Consider the following 23,339-nt stretch of genomic DNA (forward strand, 5'->3'; position numbering starts at 1 on the left):
TGGAAACCTATTATGGACTTTTTGCTGAAAATGGAAAAAGTGAAGTGATGATTTATTAATTTGATGACTGAAAAAGGATTAAATAAGAGGCTGAAAACATTTTTGTAATACCAAGAGGGAGGAGGGATAATGAGTTGTTTATAACTGTTGAAAAGAAGGTCTGAAGTTGCTTATTTTTTCTCATTCTTATTTCTTCAACTTTCTTTCTTTCTTTTCTTCATACTTTTTCTTTATATTTTTTTATCTATGTAAAAATTCTTAATAAAAATATATAAAAGAGATTTGGGTGATTGGAGATTACCACTGTAATCATGCAACAAACAGAACACGGACTTGTCATTTTTATTTTAAACTTTTAAGAAGGCAGCAGTACTATAACACTGAACACACATTGATCTTCACATAAATAATTCCATGCATGAAGTAGCATATTTGTATTGGGAAAGTGTGAATTAGTCTTTTTTTTTTTTTTTTTAGCAACGGGACAAGGAAGAAGACTTTCAAGCAACTACAAAACTTTGTAGTTATCCTGTTTGTAAAATAATCTTCAGGCTTATCCCCTTTTATCTTTTCTTTTTAATGCTGTGCTTATCAATCTTGAGATTGTCTTGATCCTTTAATGCTACTGTATTAATTTGTAATTTTTAAAATTAATTTAGCATAATAAAATAAAGTAATATTAAATTAAGATTAGTCTCTTATGAAACCAAAGTGAAAGTTCCTTAGTAACTGGTTGACCAGTACATCAGCTATCACTTCTTCTGAGGGTCAATACTTAAATTCAACAATGCCCTGATCTTGCATTTCTCTCAGCATGTTATTTTCTGCATCAAATAATAAATCCTTTATTGACTCAAAAATAGGAACCGGCTCGTGTTTAGTTTAATTTTCTGTCTCTGAAAAGCTGTTTAACAAACTGCATTCCAACATGCTTGAGCTGCCTGGCTTTGTTGGCAGAATTACTGCTGTCATTTGGCTTCTGCTGATCCATGTTACAACTGGAAAAGACATCCAGTAGAAATTCAGGATAAGGCATGTCACCAAATCAGTGTATCCACATACCCAACTACTATTATGTTCAAGACTACTGGCAAACCTTTTTGGAATGATGTTTTCAAATCTCTAATTCCTTTTCAAAGAATTCTATCTACAAAGAGATTGTATTATTGTAACATCTGGCCGTTATTACCTGGGTAGATAAAGTAATTTACCAATTATTATTCAATGCTAATTATTGTCCAATGCTAAGAACTCCATATAATTTCTTTTAAAGTAGATTGATTCCTTCGTACTTATTTTTGTTTCTATCATTCTAAAATACTGTTCCATTAATTTTGTTCTGGTTCATCAGGAAAGTTCTAACTGTACTCTCACAATTAAAATTCCCAGGTAATGGATAATTTATTGATTTTAAAATTCTTAAAGTTGTGATCTACATTGTAATTCTTGCTCATACTACATAAAGGTATCATAATGTAGGTCTGTTTCCCTTCTCTTTGGTGTACAAACACACACCTGCCTTTAAAAAATTTTTTGCATGAATATTTTTCTTCCATTTGCAGTCTAGGCTCTTGCAGCCTGATTGAAATTATAAATACTTTTTTTGAAACCAGCATGCTTTGGTTTCTAGGTCACTGTATTCATGTGGTAGATCCAAATACAAGTGTTCACTGATACCACCATAAAGCAAACTATTTTAAATCCAAGTTTTCTACATATGTAATGGCTGAAGCTGGTAAGGTGAGAATCTCTGATTCTCAGGCCAGGAAAAAACATTTTATAAACAAGGGATAGATAGCAGAAACCTTTAACACTGAAAACAAGGAGCCACAGGGCTTTTGACTCAAAAAGCTAGAAGAGAAACAGGATTCAAACCTAGGGAGTAACATGAATAGGATTCCTGGGTGTCGTTACTCAAGAATTTCTTATATATACACCTTCCTAATTCTTCACAATAAATCTACTTGGAATGAAAAAAATGATACAGACTTTAATTACCATACCCAGAGCAAGGCATATATATAAATATAACTTCCTTTTTCAGAAAAATGAAACTTTTTCAAATTTCTGCAGCCCCTTATGGCTTGTTACCTAGGAACCTGCAGGCCCACTTGTTCCAACCAGAGTCATCCTGACCCACCAGATTTTGTAGAAGCTGCTCATAATCCCATATTTCTGAGAGGTGCTGAGGCTACAAAGTGCTGCTTCTCTGTGGCAGTGACAATGCTTTGGAATGGCCTCCTTATGGATATCAGTGTCACCTGACAATGGGAATTCACTGGTTAGTAACATGGCGTATTATACTCCAATAAACTGTGATAATGGAAGAACCAGAGATGAGTTTTAGAAAATGCTGTGCAACATTGAATGAATGCAGCTGGAGGTGGTGTGGGGATTTATTGTGCTAGATGACATGAATGTATGGGTAGAAATGAAACAAGAGTATAGAAAAAGTCATTGGGCCATTAAAAAACCTGAGAATCATGGTTGTGTCTGCTTAGAAAAAGGTACGTGTTTCAAGCATGTGGTTTAAGCATAAGTCTATTTATACGCACACAGAGCAAAGAAATAAATACAAAGTCAAGTACATTATTGATTGTTTTTTATGAAAAGGTGAAAGAATAAAAGAAAGATATGGGGATGGTGAGAGATTCCAAATGTGGCATAGATCATTATTTGGCAGCATGAAGAATGAACTTTGGGAAAATGTACATGGAAATAAAGAAACAAGGTAAAAGATACAAGCATAAAAGAACTGCAGGAAGTCAATTATGAAAAAGTCTTAGAGGACATATTCCTCTCCCGAAAGAATGGATGGAAAGTGGGTATAAGGAAAGAGGACATGAAAGCTGCTCAGAACAGGGTCAAAACAATTATGTTATAGTGTGATGTATGTGGAGTCCTTGGGGTTCTCTGAGCTTGGTTCTTTTCTTGCAAACGTTTCATTATCCAGCTAGGTAACATCTTCAGTGCTAGAATGGAATGGGGTTTGCTCTCTGTTTACATACTCTTGCATGCCCTGCCAATGTTGGTGGGGGTGGGGGGTTTGTTTTGTTCCTCTGGTAGTTCCTTGATTAGGGTATTGTCCACTGCTTGATTGTGTTCCTGGTGGTAACCTCTGCTTATCTGGGTGATGATTGCTGGTGAGGAGATGTTCTGTCTTTTGTTTTCTTTTCTATTGTTTCTTTTGAATAGTGTGTAGAAGCTGTTGTGTCTGTTGATTGCTGCCTTGTCTGAATACCAAGCTTCTAAGAATTCCCTTGCATTTTTGGATTTAGCTTGGTCTAAAGATATGGAGTTACACTCATGGAAAGTATGAAAAAGAATAGATGGGATGGTGAAGTGAAAGAATTAGTGGGTGAAGAAAAAAATGCGTGTAAAAATTATTACTACAAAAACTAAGCATGAGAGAAAGATATTGCAGCAAAAAAATGGAGCCAAAATGGAGCAAGCAACAGTTGATATTAAAAAAGGCAGAAAAATGCAAAATGATTTTGATGAAAATAAAACATTGTTTTAAAGTAGGTGAAAAGGGCTGAACAATGATTTCCACCAAAGTGTACATAGTTAAACATAACAGTAAAATAATTTTGGGATGAATCTGAAGGGAGTAAATGTTGGAAGGAGTGTTTTAGAGATTTATATGGGAATAATAGTGTTTATACATAGAAAAATATGGATAGGTATAGTGAGTGGTATTAGTTTATAGTAATTTAATCATGTTTCCCTTTTTTTGCTTATCTCATGTGTTTAATTTCTTTAGTTTATTATTTTTCTTTGTTTCCTGTGATCTGTATAATGTTACCCAAAAGGGAGTAACGTGATGGAGATGTACAAATGGAATCAAAGAGAGCAAGAAATAGTTAAGGTTAAAAAAAAAACAGAGAACATATTTAAATTCTTACTGAAATATAACAACTCTTTTGGAATGGGATGAAAAAGGCTAAGAATAGATTGGAAGAATACTGTTTTGTCTTGCACAAACTGAAAGGTAGCAGAATGAATACAAAAACTACCAATTATTAGTTTTTCAAATGTGCCTGGGAAAATATTTGGCAGAATTATGACACTGTCTCTCATGTCTTTCATTATTTCAGCTTACTATTTCTTAGCAAAGTGGAGATATAAATACATGTGTGTGTGCGCGTGCGCATGTGTGCGCGTGTGTGCATGCACATGTATACCCATGCATGCAGATGTTCCTGTGTGACTATGAATTATATATGATTGGATTAAATATTTCACCTTAGTATTCTGACATTCTTTTTCTCTGTTTCTATTATTACTGTATTTCAATCTCCATTAACTTGTTTTCAATACTTAGCGACATCAATATATACTGTATAGTAAGGATGATTCAGAGTAAACATGCTTTTAATCAAAATTCAATTACTCTTTTCTTTACTGTGCTGCACCTTCCTTCCTATCCCAGCTTGTACAGGTCTGTTGGCTATTTTCATTCTGGAAGAAGTAAATAAGTACAGCATCCAAATACTCTGAAAAGATTTATATATTTTTTCATATCATTTGTTAAAGAAGTACAGTACAGTACTTTGGCGCTGAATGCCTTGTTGCTCTGTGTTTGTTTATTTAAATAGCCCCCATCCCCATCCCCATCCCCATTATACGTACTCATTCTCACAGGCTTGTGCTGGAATTTACTGCTAGTTACTACAACAAGCTCCTTGCATTTTTCCAGCATATCACTCTTGCACTTTTGATATATGACTATGCTGCAAAAAGGACAATGGAATATATGATATTAATTTTCTTGGGATTAATTAACAGCACTATGCTATGGTAGTTCTATCCGTGTACTAAGAACAAGATATGATACTAAAGAGTCCCCATTGTGCCCTTTTGACTACTTTAATATCTGTTTAATATCTGTATGAATCTACTAAATGAATTTTGCTTAACTGCAACTCAGCATCCTAACGCAGCTGAAATTATCTAAGTAAGTGCTAAGTCAGTGTTTATGCTCAAGAAAGGCCTTGGTGAAAGCCAGCCAACTAATGCTGAACTCAAGAAATATGGAGCATTGTTTTAATAGCCGCTGTTTAAAAGCATTTAAAATGCAACATTACAATCCATCCAGAGAAGAAAACATAGCTATAAAAAAATCTGCTTAAGATGCCTAAAGTATGGAAAATTATTTCCTAATCACCAACATATGAGTATTATATACCACAAAACCTTATACTGGCCTTTTTGTAATCTTTGGGGATAAAAACTATCAGTCTCTGCCTTATTACAGACTGATCTGGCATTTAAGAGCAGCAGCCTAAGACCCAGGCTTCTGCTGATCTGCTGACCAGGTAAATGGGTTGAGCTCAGGGGGCTGGAACACAAAATTGGTACAAGACATTGAGGTCACATTCCCTGAGAGTGACCCACTTCCTGTCTCCCACCATATTTCCCCATACCCAACATCACCAAAATACACTGCCCCACCCTATTCACCCCGCCAATCATTCTCTCCCCCATCTTCAGATCTCTCCTCTCAATCTAAAGGGAACCCCCTCCACAACATGCAACCAGGGGTAAAGGTAAAACCCAACAGGTGCTACAACAATAGCTCTCAGCACCTTCCAGTAGCCACCCCACCCTCATCTCCATCAAACAGAAGCATCACCCTGCCTGGTCGCTCTCCCCACCCAGCAGGGAGCCACTCTACCACCACCCCTGCTTTCATCCAGAGGAGAGGATCTAATCACACTTACCTAAACTCTCATCCACCACCATGCTATTAACCATATTAACTAAGTAAATTTTGCACAATTACAAGAAAATCAACACAGTATTTTTAGTTAAGCATTTATAAATAAAAATTAAAAGACAACAGGAAATCTGAAACTACACCACAATTTTTCCTAATAGGACAAAGAATGTAAAATATGACAAAGTTTCTACTACAATATGTTTCACCAGGGGCTGGTGAAGTCCCTATTTGGAGAGGAGTATAAGAAGATGGATCCATTGATCAAAGATATACTGAGAAATTAAAATAGCTTAAATTTTCTCTTAGATTGATATTTGAAATTTCTGGCATAATCAACATGGAACTAGAGAGTCAGGTTAAAATATGTCAATGAATAAAGTGATACAGGAATATCTGAAATGGAATTTATGTAACGAGACATTTTTATTCACCCACAAGTTCAATTAGCAATATGCCAGGACCAAATGCCTTTAAATGGCTACAACAGTTGCTGTATTTTCATTATGATAAATAGCTTTAAAAAATATTTTTGTCAATTTTTTTTGTTTTTACAGGTAGTCCTTGCCTAACGACCAAAATTGGGACCAGAATCTCAATCGTTGAGCAAAGCAATCTTAGGTGAGATGCCCATGTGACTGCTTCACTCAGTGACCGCAATCCAGGCACTCCTGGTTGCGGTTGTTATGAGATCTCCCAGGTCGTTAAGTGGACGGAGAGAAAGAGCTGCCTGCTGAAGAGCTCCCAGCAGGCAGCCCTTTCACTCTCAAACATTTCTGCAGCCCACCAAAGGGTTTGCCCTCCCCTCCTTGCATGGAGGGGAAATCCTTCACAGGGCTGGAGGAATGGAGCTCAAATCTTCAGGATTTGAGGTCCGTTCCTGCACACTGTCAAGAGGTTTCTCTCTGTTCCCTCCACTTGCAACCTTCCCTGCTGGCTTCCCCAGAAAGAAGATTGCATATGGCAATCATATGATTACGAGGCACTTGACAATGGGTGGTAAATGTGAGCTGGTTGCCAAGCACCCGAAATGCAGCCATGTGACTGCAGGCAGCATGACGTTTTACAATGGCTGGAAATGTTTTACGGGCAGTAAAGTACCCTTTCTGAGGCCGTTGTAACTTCCAACTGTTGTTAAACGAATGGTCATTAAGCGAGGACTACCTGTATGTTGGTTATATTACAGAATGTTTTGGTGATGCAATTGTCAGTTAAGGATGAGAGTTTCAGTTTTCCAGATCTGGAATTATACCACTATGTGTACTTTTCAGACATCATCACTTAAGCCAGATCCTCCACCTGGGTCCTTTTTGGAATATTTGTATATAATACCTTTAGTTAATTGGTTTTGGATTGGGGTTCAAAATTTGCTATATCTCCTGTCACTATCATATTCAAAACCTGTGGTATATTATTTCTGAAAACCTGTGTTTTCATGCTTTTTCTCATGCTAAACTGATGCTATGGGGTAATCAAATCCCAGTTTAGTTTTGGGTAGATAAGGATTCACTAACAAACTGAAGAACAGAAAATACACCTCATTTTAGTACCATATTTAAGTCACATTTTACACCCTGTAAAGCTAGCTTTTCACACAGTCACTAAATCAGAGGTACGTTTCACATCTTCAGTATCAATTCTAGCAGTTGTATACACCTGCACTCATCAATAACATAAGGTTGCATAGACTCCCCCAAACTGGTGCTCTGCAGATATGTTGGGAGTGCAACTCTCAGAATACTTAGCCAGCTTGGTCAAGGACAGTCCCAAGGGGCAATCTGGTGCAGTGGTTAAGACACTAGGCTAGAAACTGGAAGACTGTGCGTTTTACTCCCACCTTAGGCATGAAGCCCCCTGGGTGATTTTGGGCCAGTCAGCCAAAGGAAGCAGGCAAGGACAAACCACTTCCGAAATCTTGCCTAGAAAACTATAAGGACTTCTCCAGGCAATCGCCAGGAGTCAACAATGATTCAAAGGCACGCACGCACGCACACACACAGGGGAAGGCTCAAGTAGTTATGGTAGCAGTCTGAATTGATGAAGACTCCAGGCTGCCAAGGAAGAAATAACAGAAATCTCTAAGAAAATAGCTTTTGTGAAACTAACAAATATAACAAGTCCCAGAGAGCTAAACTGACACCATAAAAGACTTTGTGGCTGCAGGTGTACCATCAAAACTTTGACCTCAGGAGAACCCCCAGAAACTAGACAAGGACCTCCTCTGTTGTATGAATTACAGTGTATATCAACAGCAGAAATTACTTATAAATAATCATATTTTAAGCTTGAGTTTTTCAATATACTAAGAGTCCTACAGTCCAGAACTGGTCACTCTGGTCTGCATGGGGATGTGGTCAGTTAAACAGAATGGTGCCCAGGCTTTATTGTATTTCTAACCCTATTTAGAAATAATTTGATAAAAAGCAAATGTTCATATAAGTTTTTTTCAACATACTTATTTCTTAGACTTATCTAAAGGTTCTGTCATTACTAGCTATCTTATCTGAAATACCCAATTACATGGTTTTATATTACTTTCTATCATATACTTTTTAAAAACTGCAAGGAGAAAATAAAGGTTTCCCTATACTTTTCTACTTTTTACAACACTTCTATTCCTGTTTGTGCTAATTTAAACTTGTTAGGAAAGCTTCTTAGAGAAAAAGTTTGGCATTTGGCCTACTATGAAAAGAAAAGAACTCTTTGAACTCATAAAATGGAAGCAATCCAAAATAAAGAAGAGTTCCATTATATTTCAAAGGTTTCTCCATTAGGAAGTTCAATAGCATACTGTTATCAGTATTACATAGTCCAGAAGATTGATTCTTGAATGTCCTTTTATATATTGGCGAAATGTTATAGATACAGAACTTCAAGGGTTGTATCTTTAAGACTGTGGAGGGAGGATAGAAAACAGTTCATAGGTCGGCATAACAGTACCAGCAGCCTTAGTATGTGGGAGGCCATGAAAGAAGATGTAACATCACTGACATTCCCCAGCATTTCTCAAGTTTCAGTAATACCTACTAAATCGTATCTGCCTTCCTACAGAAAGACATATGGTTCTTTATAATTGTCCCCCATACACTGTGCATTTGTATAAAGTCACTGAAATCCTTGTGTCGCATAACTTGACCTAGTCTTTTCTGCGTTTATGTGTTCCTCACTAGATGTCTAGCATTCTCCACATATCTTCAGTCCCATTCCAGTTCTTAGCACTGAATTATTTTGTGGGCCTTCTTCTCCTTTTCCTACACCATTTAGTTTAATGTCCTGTAGATCAGTATCTTCCAAAAGCATTTTCCTAATTTTCAACAGGTACAGCCAATTTCTTGCCAGGAATCCTTCATTTCAGAAAGACATTCCTACCTCTATCACGGGGCCCTTATTTTAACATCTATATTTTTCTGGAACAAGATTTCTTAAGATTGTTTTCCCCTCTGGGCCCATTTGGAAGGCAAATGTGTAATACCTTTGACATCCTAACAGGTATAAGGGTCTAGATAGCTTAAATCAAGATGTTTGTTTACTGTTTTGAAAGCTGCTAGGCATATTTAGTTATTAATAGGTAAGCTGCTGCAATTTGATTCCAAAGCACATGTGAATTCATGTTGTGATATAACTCAAATCTGAAAATAGTGGGTAAGAACTTTTATTGGAATGCTTGAGACAAATAAGGGAATAATATTTTAAGTCAGTTGATTTATAATGGTTGTTTTAAAGATTTTCAGAAATTGTCATTTAAGTTTGATTTGTCCTCAAGATACGCTTGTCAAAATATACATCTGCTACATGTATTAACTAAACAATATGGCCCAGATGCTATAGCAATCTCCAAGGTATCTGAAATTTTAGCTTCTTTAAGAGGTGATGCATTTGAATGGAAATCAACAATTCAGTTTTATAAGAGATTAAAAAGTGTAACTATTAGTTATATAGTCTGTGGAAGAAAGAATTGAAATATCCAATTTTGGAAAATGAATGGGTCCAGGCATTAAAAAACATGAAATACACTTCTTGAGATTCAAAAATTAAACTACCATATTTTTTCGACTATAAGACGATACTTTTTTCTAAAATCCTTACCCTAAAAACTGAAGGGCATCTTATTCAAGGAAGTCAGCCGAGAATTGCACGGTTCCAAACTGCCCATACTTTGTTTCTGCAGAGAGGCTTCCTCCTATTGCTAGCCTCCAATCACGAGTGAAATAGTTTGTCTCCCAAACAGACTTCCTCCAATCACGAGCCTGATGTAACTGACATCAGCTGATGCTGAACAAATCAATTAGAGGAAGGCTGATTGCAGAGACAAGCTATCTGCAATTTCACTCGTGCTTGAATGTAATCAGTTAAGCAAAAGAGCCTGGAAATAGAGCTGCAGAGACGGTTTGGACCTCCTCCCACTGAGTGTATCAGGTCAATGTTAACTAATCACTAAATAAAAATGTGTTCTGCACTATCTTTAAAATATTGATTTTTTAATTTTGGGCTGGAAAAGTGGGGGTCGTCTTGTACATGGGGGCGTCTTATTGTTGGAAAAATACGGTAATTCCTTAGAAATTATTTTGAGTCCACTGTACCCCTCAAAGAATGTTTAAAAAGGAATGGACATCAAACTTTTTGTGCAGGCCTTGTAAGAAATTTGAGGATTCTTTAACTCATGTCACTTGGCCTTGTCCAGTTATAGCTTTGTTTTTGGATTCAAATCATAGCATATGTTAACCCAACTTTGAAAAGAAATATAATTAATTTGTAACTGTTTCATTAAGCAATATTCCTAAAATATGAAATCTGTCATTTTATGAAGAGCTTTGGGTTTTCAAGCCTAGAGTTCGGCAAAGAGGACAACCTTACATAAATGAAAAAAAAAACCTTATCCTCCAAGTAATAAATTCATGAGTCTGTTCTTGTTTTTGAAAAGGCTTTATGGTTTAAAAATGAGAAATGAAGCAATATATTTCCATATCATCTAAATTTAATAACTTTAATGACTGAATGAATTCTACATTGATACTAAAGGGATATTATATGGATTTCCCCACCTTTTTGTTATGTTTAGTTTATTTTAATCATCACCAATGTATGTAGATTCTTTTCTCACTATATAACCATTACTGTATTTTTTTCTGCTGGTGTTGTAGTTTTTTGTATCCCACTATTAAAAATTACGCACACACACACACACGTATTCCAAAGGCCATTATTACGGTTTCCTCAGTTGAAATTCTAGCCCCACCTGTCATTTACTGCATGAAAAGCATCCTCCAACTGGCATGCACAGTGCTCCGGTTACTTTTTTTATTCCTTACAACAGTGGGTTGACTGGTCCACAGTTCAACCACTAGGTGGAAACAAAGAGTTCCTCTTTTATCCCTCCTTGCCATTGAGTGGTCATTTGTATTTGTGCAGTCGAAATGCAGCAACTAAGTGGTGTTGAAGAGCTGGAATTGAGAAAAGAGTTTTTTTGCAGGGAAAATCAGTGTGGGACCTATAAACTATCATAAGATCACAACTCCAAGACAAGAAATGAGGGCCAGGGCTTTCCTGAGAATAATGGCCACTAGGAAAGAAATTTCTCACAATCCTGGCTACGGAAGTACAAGAGCCAAGCAATCTGTTCAGCAGTCAACTATGTTGCAAGAGAATTGGTTGCTATGGTCAAACCTTATGAAATTGAAGCAAGATTGCCTCTCTTTCAAAGATGTAAAATAGTTGCTGCAACTAATGTCAAGCTTTTGGTAACTGCCTCAAACTGAATGCAAAATTCTCACAGAGCCTTTGTTAACCAGATTTATTGAGTGTTACAGGAATTTCAGCAACTGAATTATTACTCATAAAGAACTAACTTATCCCTTGAATTATCATAGGGCAGACAGTTACCCCATTTCTTCTTAACAACTTTCCTGTTAAGTGGTGATAAAGATGCAGTCCTCTTTACAGATAATGGAAAACCTTACAGCTGTTTGTTTACAAAAACCATCTCCTCAATCTTTACCAACCTGTGGAGACACAACTAGCCTATCTTATTTGCTTACTTTTTACTAAAATAATAAAAGTAACAAGTCTGGAAAATATATTATTGCTCCATGTTCCAACATTATGTTGCCATCTACATGCAATTATACATTTACTATAATCTACTAATGTTAAGAACAAGAATCTACAGCAGTATACACAGAATAAAAAGTCAAGTATAAGATATGGTTGTGAATTACCGTCATTCTAAAAGAACACAAGGAGAGATATAACATACAATTGCAAATTATTGTCATTCTATCTATATTGACATATAGAGCAAGTCAGAATAGGTATATTTTGTCTTCCTTCCAACTACCTTCTCTCAATATGTCTAATTTTAACACTACAGTGGTACCTCTAGTTACGAACGCCCCTCCTTACGAATTTTTCAAGATATGATCAGCTCCGGCCCCAAAAATTTACCTCGACATGCGAACTCCGCCTTGAGCTACGAACCGGATCCGCAGCCATTTGCCCTGCTGTCACGCAGTCGCGGCTTCCTGTGGGCGAGATCACGGTAGCAAGGAGACATTCGGTGAGGCTTGTGGTGTGTTTTGTGGCGTCTGGAAGGTTTTTGGTGTGCTTGTCAGCATGGCTCCAAAGAAAATGCAGAGCAGGCTGGCAACTGACTTTAGACAGGTTTTTCCCCAGAACTGAGCCTGCAGCTAAGAGGCAAAGAAGAGAGGAAATCCCTGAAGGAGATCTCCCCGATGTCCCTTTGGAGGGGGACTCTCCCTCCAAACTCTCCCTCCAAACAATAACTGCCTCCCCACCCCATTCTCCCTCTTCATACTGTGCTGTACTGTACTTTTTTTCATGTTTTTGAGGTTTAAAAATAAAATGCATATGTTTCAGAACTGTTTAGCCGTATTTACATTGAACCTTATGCGAGAAATTTACCTCAGGGTGCGACCAAATTCGGAGGGCGGATTAGCCGTATTTACATTGAACCTTATGGGGAAATTTGCCTTGTGGTGTGACCAAATTCGGAGGGCGGAACGGATTAACCGTTTTTACATTGAACCTTATGGGAAACTTTACCTCGACTTGCAACCAACTCAAGTTGCAACCAGAGTCACGGAACGGGTTAAGTTCGTAACTAGAGGTACCACTGTACTAATGTCACAGTTAAGAGCTTTTTCTCATCAAGTTGTTTTTTGGAATAGACTCCCACCAAGATTACACTTGAAATCAGTTCATTTAAAGTTTTAAAAAAGCACTAAAAACATTTCTTTTTTATAGGCCCCTGTGAAGTTTCTTCATTATTTTATATATATAGTTTATTCAGTCAATGACCAGCAAAAATTAAAAAAAAAAATACGTCAGAGTAAAATCAAATAGTTGAGATAATACTCTGGTTTGTCTTCAGATCATATAAATCTTTCACCTTTATAATAAACAAATTCCTGCCTCAACTTTGACTGTATAGGGGCTATTATTATATGTCATGGACAGTTTAGTTTAGCAGCTCCTTATTTTATATTAGGTTAGAATTCATTCTAATAAACTAGAGTTTCAATTGTCGTTCTATTGTATCTCTGTTCTGTGCTTAGATGTAATAATAAACAATGAATGTAATAAAACATTCATTATAATAAATAAAATTACACTAATTCTAATTTTCTTGGAAATCTACTTTAGCAGCTGCTATGTTCTTTGAAATCTAAGTTTGTCACTGACCAATTGTAAAATGCTCTAGGTGTAAATTTGGTATATTGGTGGACACCTGGGCATTCACCCTGAGGACAAGAAAAAGGGTCAGTGGTATTAACAGGATCACCATCTTCCTCCCTCTCCTAGTGGCTTGATTCTCTTTTTGGGGCAAAGGTAGACAGAAAGAAGGGCAGAATGAGTACGGAAGTTACAACAGGATAATATAGACACCTATTGCTCAAATTTGATGAGGGCACATATGTGCCTCTGAAAATCAGCAGGAGATGAGGGGAGTGGAGAGCCTAGGAGGCATGTACATGGAATCCACAGGTTGTGTATCCAAGGTTAAGAAGCTAATCACTAGAGATTTGGGATTACATTTGTATGCTTTGCAGGAAACAATCAGCATCTTTGAAACTGGGTCATGTACAATCCAAATTCCATTGCTCTGAAACTATTAAAAAAATCTCACTCCCAATAAGACAAATATAAAATGTCAATTTAAATAGGCACGGATATAGAAATATATAGAAATATTTAGAATTTTAATTATACCCACTTTTTGTAATTTTATGTACAGAACTGCAAGTTCTTTATTTTGATAATAATTATTAAAATGTTCATTATATTATAAGAAAATATTTTAAAGGATTACTTCATTAGCTAAATTTCAAATTATACCCTGCACTGCCAGATACAATTCCTTTTTAATATCAATCAGCAATTATTCTTTTATTTGCATTTTAAAATGTCACCCTAACTATTCATAGAATGAAAATTAACTGTTCTCTCAGGAGGTGCCTTTTCTCTCCATATGTAGCTTTTATTACCCAGCTAGTATTCAAAGAGTTTTCAATTTAATGCACAACAAAGGCTTTTCACAGCTGAGACACCATATAACTTCATTAGGTATGCAAATAGCTTGTCTCCATACACTAAATTAAGTTGCATACAATAGGAAAGCACTTGCTTTAGCACAAGAATAAACACCAGTTCTCCATAAAACTCATGTTTATGATGGCTTTTAAGGGCAAGAAACAACTTCATTCACAAATGCACATATGGAAAAGAGAATACAAAATACATGAAAGATAGAAAATATTTTAAAGTTTTAATATCCATAATCTAGAAGGTAAATTTCACATTTATAAGGAAATACATTCCTCATTAATTTAGATTTACATTTGCTTTCTTTATAAAGCAGAGGAAGTCAAGTCTGAAAACTTGTATTTGAAAACAAGGAGTCAAAGTAGGTTGGAGAGGTCAGAGTTGACAGAGTACATGTATTTATGGCACCTTTCCACACATTCCATCCTGTGTTGCTGCAGATCCATATAAAAGGCTTCACAAACAAGTAAATAGCTAGTATCTGAGATGTGCTTCATTTGTACAGCTATTGTGCAGGAAAAAGATTTACTGAACCTATACTGTTTCAGGAACACTTAAAAAGGAAATGGCAATCACATTGTTGGAAGCAAGCAACAAGGGGCTCGTAGATAGTAGTATGAGAAGAAATTATCATTTTTGAACAAAATACGATATATGTATACTGGAGAGAGAGAGAGAGAGACCTTTATCTCTAGATTTCTGGAGCCAGAGTTTTAGTAATCTCAATCACTAAACAAAGCTTGCATGAAAACGATGCCCTGGATTAAGTCAATCATTAATCAAATCATGCATGAAAATGATAGAACAGTAACATCTTATGCTTCTCTTCCCTTTAGAGAATATTACTGTTATGTATTTGGCTTGAGAATATTTGAGAATTCTTGATATACTTCTTCAGGGAAATCCCTGTGTGAACAGATAGATTGTCAGAATCAGCTGCAAGATGTTCAGCCTAATAACCCAATCCTAAACTCTCCAGTAGAGAGCCAGTTTGATATAGTGGTTAAGGCATCAGGCTAGAAACTGGCAGAGCATGAATTCTAGTCCCACCTTAGGCACAAAGCCAGCTGGATAACCTTTGGCCAGTCACACTCTCTCAGCCCTAGGAAGCAGGCAATGGCAAACACCCTTCCAAAAAACCTTGCCAAGAAAACCACAGGGACTAGTCCAGGCAGTTGCCAGGAGTCAAGACTGACTCAAAGGCACCCCCCAAAAATAAAAAAGTTTCTGGGTGGTGGAAAAATGGCAGACTGACTCACCTCCGCAAACAGCGTAGACGACACTGTTAGCTGCGAAGACCAGCTAACATTAAACCCAGGTCTATGGCACCTCTCTGGACAAGGAGAGGCTGGGAGATTGCCCATTTGTGCTCTGAAAAGCTGCTCCTTGTGAGGAGACCTGCAAGATCCGAAGAGATTTGCAGGCATCTTGTGAGTCTGAGTCCCAGGAACTGCAGAAGAGACAGCGAGCTCACAGACACAGTGTAGCCTGCGTAAGGACATTGGGTTCACAAAAGCTCCCACTTTCTTAAACACATTTGGAAGACAATTATCTTAAAGTTAAAGAGATTGTCGCAGAAGCAGAGATTGTCCCCCCTGGTAAGTGATCCTAGGGGGACAGCTGAATTTGGAATTACGGACTTTAAAGTATTTTTTAAAACCATTAAACAATTAATATATATCAGTGGCAAAGAGTTTTTAGAAACAATTATTGGTTAGCTTTTCAAAACAAAATATAAGGGAAAGTTGCTAAAGATCAGCTGACTACAGAACTATGGAGTGTTGAATGGTACCTAGAGAAGGGGGGGGAGGAAAAGAAATAAAGAAAACACACTTCTTTTACTTTTATTTTCCCTTCCTGGATTGAAATGGCTGTTACTAGAAAGTAGTAAACTTACAGAAATGACAGAAAAAGGTATTACACTTGAGACATTCCAAAGGGTCTTTGAGGAATTGGGAAGGAATGTGACAGCTTTAATAACAGCATCAATAACTGTTTATGTGAATGCATCATTTACAAGAGATCTGAAAGAAGAGATAAAATAAGAGATGAAAAATAACTTTGAAGAACCTGCAGGACAACTGAATGGAGAGGTGAAACATATTAAAGTCAAGATGGAAATTTTGGAAAACAAAACAAATAACAAACAGGAAATACAAATATTAAGAGATAAAAATGATGTAGAGAATGGACTACTACTGGATTTACAAGAGAAAGAAACCTGTCTGAGAGCAAGAGTACTTATAGAACAACTTGGTGAAAACAGTAAGGAAAGGGCTGTTGAAGCCTTAAAAAAAATTAGAATGGAAGGAAGAAGATATGGATGGAGATCAGGTCCTACAACAACATCTTAATGTCAAATTAAGATTAATAATGCCAGAATACTGCATAAGAGAAAAGAATACAAAATTGATTTGTTTGACCAGGGATAGGATAAGATAATAAGTACTTTTACAAAATACTGGAAACCTGTTATGGACTTTTTGCTTAAAATGCATAGATCTGAGTTAATGATTTTTGCATTTGCCAACTGAAAAGGATTGAATATGGGAAGAAGTGATCTATGCAATGTAATTTCAGAGGGGGAGGAGTGATATTAAGTCTGTAACTGCTGTAAAGAAAATAGGAAGTCATTTCTTTAAACATCTTTTTCTTCCTTTTTCTCCTCTTTTATTTTCTGCACTTTCTATTTTTCTTTTCTCTATTTCTCTTTTCTTTTAATCTCATTTTATATTATATTTTATTATTGTTAAAAACTTTCAATAAAAATTACTTTTAAAATGGCACCAAAAAAACCCCCCCTCCTCTCCAGTAAATAAGCTTAAGATTTATCCTTACACATAGCTTACTGAACTCACATATCCATGACTGATATATCCAGGATAGATTTCTAAGAAGATATTTTCAAGACTGGGCTGGTAAGCTGCCATCAAGTGGTAAATAACTTTTTAAGTGTACTGGAGGGCAGGGTACATTTCACAGTGAGTGCGGCTAGGACTAAAACAACAATTGACTCATTTTAAATTATACTAAAGCGAGTAACTAAATTAATAGCATTATTCCACATATTTATTTCTCCCAAATATTAAGAATTACAATTTAATTGCAAGTTTTGAAAGTACTCTGAAGACTGCACCCAAGGTAGGGACAGGGGGTGGGGAGGCTGGCTCTGGGACTCCATGCCATGCACACCATTTTAGTACAGTTTCACAGAACACAGTATAACTTGCTTGAGAGTAGCTATTTTTATAATAGGTTGTAAGAACTGTACATTCTACTCTGTTTCCGAAGTATTTACAAGGCAATATTCGTATTTTCAGATGGATACTTAGGTACTATAACAGAATTTGCAACTCTTATAAGCAGTTCTATAAACAAGCAAGTCATGTTAAGATATAGCGTATGTATGAAATTAACCATCATCAACAGCAGTAGCAACAACCCAAATCAATCCGGTGCAGGCGCACACGCTCTTTCTCTCTCTCTCATTTCACTCTCACTCAAAATGGCAAAAAAAGTCCATTGGGGAAGCTGGATTCACTTAATAACCACAATTCGCTTAAAGACTCTTATAAATATGGTCGTAAAATCGGGTCCCGTAAGATCCCTTTATAATGATACAAATGGTTGGCCATTGCTCTCTTTAGCTGTTTTTTCAACTTCCCAGTCTGGTTTCCAGCCCTGGCATTTCTTGTTGTTTTCCCATCCACACACTAACCAAAACCAATTTGCTTAACTTTTTGAGATGAGACAGGGATAAAACATTGTATAAAAGATGGGACGTGACTATGAATTTGAATATCACATCTCCAACAGTTAAATGAATCTATCAATCTCTATCAATCCCTTTATAAAATAATGCATGCATACGCAGTAGACATAATACTTTGTTGAATTAATTGTAATTTTAGACATACAGGAATTTGAGATAATGATCTTCCTTTACTGTTCATGTAAGTTGAACATTTAATTTAATGTATTCTAACAATTTTATAGATAGTTATTATTGGCTTGTGATATTGTTATAGTGTATATTGGCAAAACATACACTAAATCTTTTCTTATGAGATGGGACTCTGAAGCACTTAGGGCTCTTGGCCCTATCTAGCTTTCAAAGAAAATTTTAAGCAAAGATATTGCCACCAGTACTTTAGCAACACCTTAAATAACAATAAATAAACAAACCATAATCAACTCCTATTAGTTGATATATTTATTAAACATTTATTAAACAAACTTATATAAAGTGTTCATTTAATATTCCACTTGAGTTTTCCAACAGGAAGATAGTTTGGATTCCCCCATAATGTTGATTTAACATGACTCTAACAACCAAACTAGGTTTGCTATGTTGTTGCATGTCACGCCTTATAAGAGCTTATACAGAAGGATGATTCCATACTTGTCAAAGTAGTTGGATTCTAACATTCTCCAGTTTTAAGTGGTGTGAAATATTTCAGTTTGGTCCATGCAGGCAAAATGTCTAGAAGGTAAAACTTCTAGTTTATTCATCAGCCTGAGAAAAAAAAATTGCCTTATAATGTAACTTTAATGTGTAACATCAGCTGTCTCACTGACAGCTGAAGCTTCCTGAATGAAAAACAAAGGAAATTTTCCCTAAATAAATCTGTGCATAATATTTTCAAAAATACATTTTCAGAATACCATATATGATATATATTTTTAAATACATTAAAAACATTCATTGTTAAATAATTTTACCTCATCACTTTGAACATCAAAGTTATTAAAAATATAAGCAACTGCTATATTGTTTAAAAACACTATATATATATCGGTTATTCACAGCAAATTTGAATAGCAGACCCAAGAGCATCAAGAATTTCAGTATTTCATCAATATGGAAGACAGTTCTTCCAGAACACTTATGCACAGGATGAAACTATCAAAGAGTAAACATCAAAGGATTCCATTGTAGGTATTTGGTTTCTATTCACTATGCACTCTTCCTGGCCAACAATCCACTGGATGTTCACACTGTTTTCCACAGACACTGTTTTTAACCATTTTTAATTAACAGTCTAAGTCCAGCTACATTTATTGATAGAATTCCCTAAATAATATACTACTATACTTAAAAGTTTACCAGCAACAGCAATCTGCTGTCTTGCCTGAACACCTCTTGTGCCTTTCTATTTCTTCAGTGGTGTGCTTTTCAAAGCCAATTAACAATAATGATTTTGAAACTCTTTTAAAAGTTGCTGTACCTATGAATTCAAATCAGAAAGTTATATTGGGCCACAAATGAAATGTTTTGGATGAGGTTAGATTCTTATGCTACATTTACAACACTTTAGCTCTACCCCAGTATTACAAGATGTCCTGGATCATTTGCTTCCTACTTATATTTCTAGTTATCAATCCTTAATTATGGTAGGACAGCATAGAGCATTAACATTTCTGGGCTTCTCATTTTATTTGTGCTGAAAAGAGCATTACTACTGTATCTGCCACCACGCTACAAAGAATAGTCCAGTTAAGTAATTTTAGATTCTGAATTTAATATTGAAGGGGGCCATAGAGTTTATTGCTTCATTTAACTAAAAATGTGTTAAATCCATCCAGATATGTTGAGGGCTTTCAAAGATATCTTCCCAAAATCTTGCTCTGATTGCATTACTTACTGCAAAGCTAAGGTAAAGACAGTTAGTGGGGGGGGGGGAGTTGCAAAACAGTGACACTGGAAACCTGTTTCCTTTTCATCTCCTCCTTCAACTTCTGAGCAAATGAAGCAGCTCAACTTAATCTGGACTAGCTCAACAGAAATAACAATGAGAGAAGATACTTTAAAGCAGGAGCACGGCATTTTTACCATCCCAGCAAGTAATTCCAATCACCGCTTACACTTTCAGACTTAAAAAGAAGAGGCGAAGACCATGTTGACATCGCAGCTGGAATATAAATCTTAAATGGAACTTAAGAAACTGGGAGAGGCAAAATGGCTTGAAGCAGAAGAGCTTCTTCCAAGAATCTTTTACCTTCGGTGGGGAAATACCAGCGTTCCAACCGCTAGGTAGCCAGAAGGTGCTACGAGCTGGGCCCGTTCGGCGGCGTCCTTGGCAGAACTGACGGCACCTCCCCTTAGCCCTCCATTCCTCACGGCGCAAATCCCGACTCAGAAACTCAACTTAGAAACTTGCGAGGAAGTTAACCCGCACTTTACCGGGGCTCACGGAGTGCAGGAAATCTTCAGCTCTTCCCTTACCTGCTGATATAGCCGTCGCCGTCCCCATCGCAGGTCTGGAAGAGGCGCCTCATCCTCTCCTCCTCGCCGGTGCTGGAAGTGTCGCTGCTATTGCTCCCGGTGCTGCTCATGCTCACCTCGACCACCACTGCCGGGCCGGCAGCTGCCGCCATCATACACTCTCTCCCGAGGAAGAGGCAGAGGCGACACAAGCCCGATCAGGCGGCCAAGGTTCCCGGAGCCTTCAGCTCGCCAGGGACCCCCGCGCGCACTCCCTTCCCAGACCAGCTGTCGCGCATACAAAGCACGAGAGGCGGCACAATGAAAACAAGAGGGGTGGGGAAATCCAGACGCTCCGCCGCTCCTTCTCGCGCACGAATTCAGCGCGCGCCGCCTCGGGCGCCAATCAGGCCCATCCTGGGGACGGCGCGCGCGTTGGCTGGAGCAGGAGCCCAGCTCTGGCCCATTTCTTCTTTGGAACCGAAAGCCAGGGGTCCCCGGGTCGCAACGGAAGAGCTCGTGAAAGTTAGGCGGAAGACGGCGGAGGAGGTTTGCACGCTTATCTGTGATTTCGACTCATTTCCCTGAGACGTAGGCGAATGAACGGAACATCTTTCTGGAGCACATTGAAAGACTCTTTCTTTCCTTGTGCAGAGTGCATCTCCATGGATGACCACCCTAAACAAGGATTATCGCTTCAGAAAAGGCTAACGTCCGTACTAGCAGTTATCTTTTAGGAAAGAACCGCTGCTTTAGAGGTTTGATTTCTTGGATCTTTTTACTCCAGATAGAAATGCCCTTGCTGCTTTTCCACAGTGAATAAGGATTACGTGATGAAGCCACGGATGATCTGTGAGATCCATGCTGTTTGGTACACTGTCAACACTGCATCTGTATGTGACCTATCCTCGCACAAGTTATGTTTGGGCATGCTGATGATCAGCCTTGGGCAAAAACGTTTCTATCTGCATTTCTTGCTGAACAATCATCCTGTACGTCATATAGTGTAGGAAATCATTGGTAAAAGCAGAAATGAATGAAATGTTGCATCTGTCCACAATTTACCTGTTTCTGTTATGTAACTCATTAACCATAGTTGTAAATCTTCATTGCCTTATGTAAAGCTTTTCTGTGACAATGTCTCTAATTTATCTTGAAGCGATCAATCTTATTGCTGAGCAAAATATGAATGTTGCAAATACATGCTTCATCAACATCAGATCAAACTCTCCATCTTGATTGATTGATTGATTGATTGATCATTTATATAGCTGCCCATCTCACACACAGCGATTCTGGGTGGCATACAACAGTCAAAAAGAATAAATGCATAAAAACAATTACAAATAAAAAACTATAAAAGCACATAAAACAGGAAGGGATAAAATTAGTAAGGGAGCCATCGCAAAATGTTCCTGGTCCCCAAGCCAGGTCTTGAGCAACTTGCAGAATGTTAAGAGGGATGGAGCTAATCTCACTTGTGGGGGGAGAAGATTTCACAAGGCGGGCGCCACGTCAGAGAAGGCCCGCCTCCTGGGACCCACCAAATGTAATTCTCTGGAGGACGGGACCCACAGCATGCACTCTCTGCCAGACCCAATGGGATGGGTAGATGTAATTGGGGAGAGGTGGTCTCTCAGGTAACCCAGACCCATGCCATGAAGGGCTTTAAAGATCAAAATCAGCACCTTGAATTGGACCTGCAAGCAAACTGGCAACCAGTGCAGCCCTCAGAGCAGAGGTGTAATATGTACCGCCCTAGGGGCACACATAACTGCCCACACTGCTGCATTTTGCACAAGCTGAAGCTTCCAGATACTCTTCAAGGGCAGCCACATGTAGAGTGCATTACAGAAATCCAAATGGGAAATGACTAGGCATGAGTGACAGTGATTAGGTCCCTCTGATCTAGGAATGGGCACAACTGGCACACAACTGTGCAAAGCAGCAGTCGTGAATCCAAGAGAATCCCCAGATTGCGCGCAGGGTCTGTGTGGGGCAGTGTAACCCCATTCAGAACCAAAGATGGCATAGCCCTAGCACCAGAAGGCCCCAAAACCCAAAGTTACTCAGTCTTGCCAGGGTTTGGTTGAAGCCTGTATTTCCCCATCCAGAGCCCCAGAGCCTCCAGGCACTGGGATAAGACATTCATAGCATTGCTTAATTCACCAGGGGCAGAGATGTATAATTGGGTATCATCAGCATGCTGATAATACCTCACCCCATGGAGACAGATGAGGTCACCCAACAGCCTCATGTAGATATTTAATAGGAGGGGGAAGAGCACTGAACCCTGCGGCACCCCGCATAACAGGCCAAGGGCAGGATCCTCCTCCCCAACCACCACCGACTGGAATTGGCCCCAAAGGAAGGAGGTGAACCAGCTGGTGGGAGGAAAAATGCTGGTGGGAGGAAAAATGCTGGCAGCGCCTTGCAAAAAGGAGTTGGGAGCAGTTGCGCCCGAAAAGGGTGCAAAGCAACGGAAACCTGACTCCTGCGCTCGCCAGCTGGGCTCTGCTCTAGGAAGGAGGCTCTGGCAAACCACTTCCAAAAAACAATTGCCTTGAAAACTGCAAGGACCGTCCAAGCAGTCACTGCAGGGTCAGCAATGACTGAGCGCAGACAAAAAAAAAAATTAATTTTAGCCAGTGTGACAGCTTTTCATTTGTTTTTAGTAGCTTTATTTTCTAAATAGTTTTTACCAGCTGCATTGCACTTCAGTTGAAGTACAGAGTTGAAGTACCATAATATGGTTTGTAGAAGTGTTTTTTGTTTGTTTTTTGTTTGGTAGAGCAGTATCTATCTGGCTTATGGTACTCAAGTGGCATATGATGTATAGCCCAGTTCATTGTTCTA

General features: G+C 37.9%; 1 protein-coding gene across 1 annotated transcript in view; it reads right to left on the bottom strand.

Annotated features, from left to right (window-relative positions):
* The window catches only part of MCC (MCC regulator of Wnt signaling pathway), a 210,490-nt gene extending 189,513 nt beyond the window's left edge, over positions 1-20,977 (bottom strand). Inside the window, exon 1 of the mRNA XM_088130041.1 lies at positions 20,505-20,977. Within this exon, the coding sequence (XP_087986167.1) occupies positions 20,505-20,659 (155 nt within the window). The 5' untranslated portion in view covers positions 20,660-20,977. The remainder of the gene's footprint in view (positions 1-20,504) is intronic.
* Positions 20,978-23,339: the final 2,362 nt, after the last annotated feature.

This window comes from Python bivittatus, unplaced genomic scaffold (genome assembly GCF_059951505.1).
Source record: "Python bivittatus isolate LINGU-HERP-01145 unplaced genomic scaffold, Pbiv_v1 ctg000850_np1212, whole genome shotgun sequence".
Taxonomy (NCBI): Eukaryota; Metazoa; Chordata; class Lepidosauria; order Squamata; family Pythonidae; genus Python; species Python bivittatus.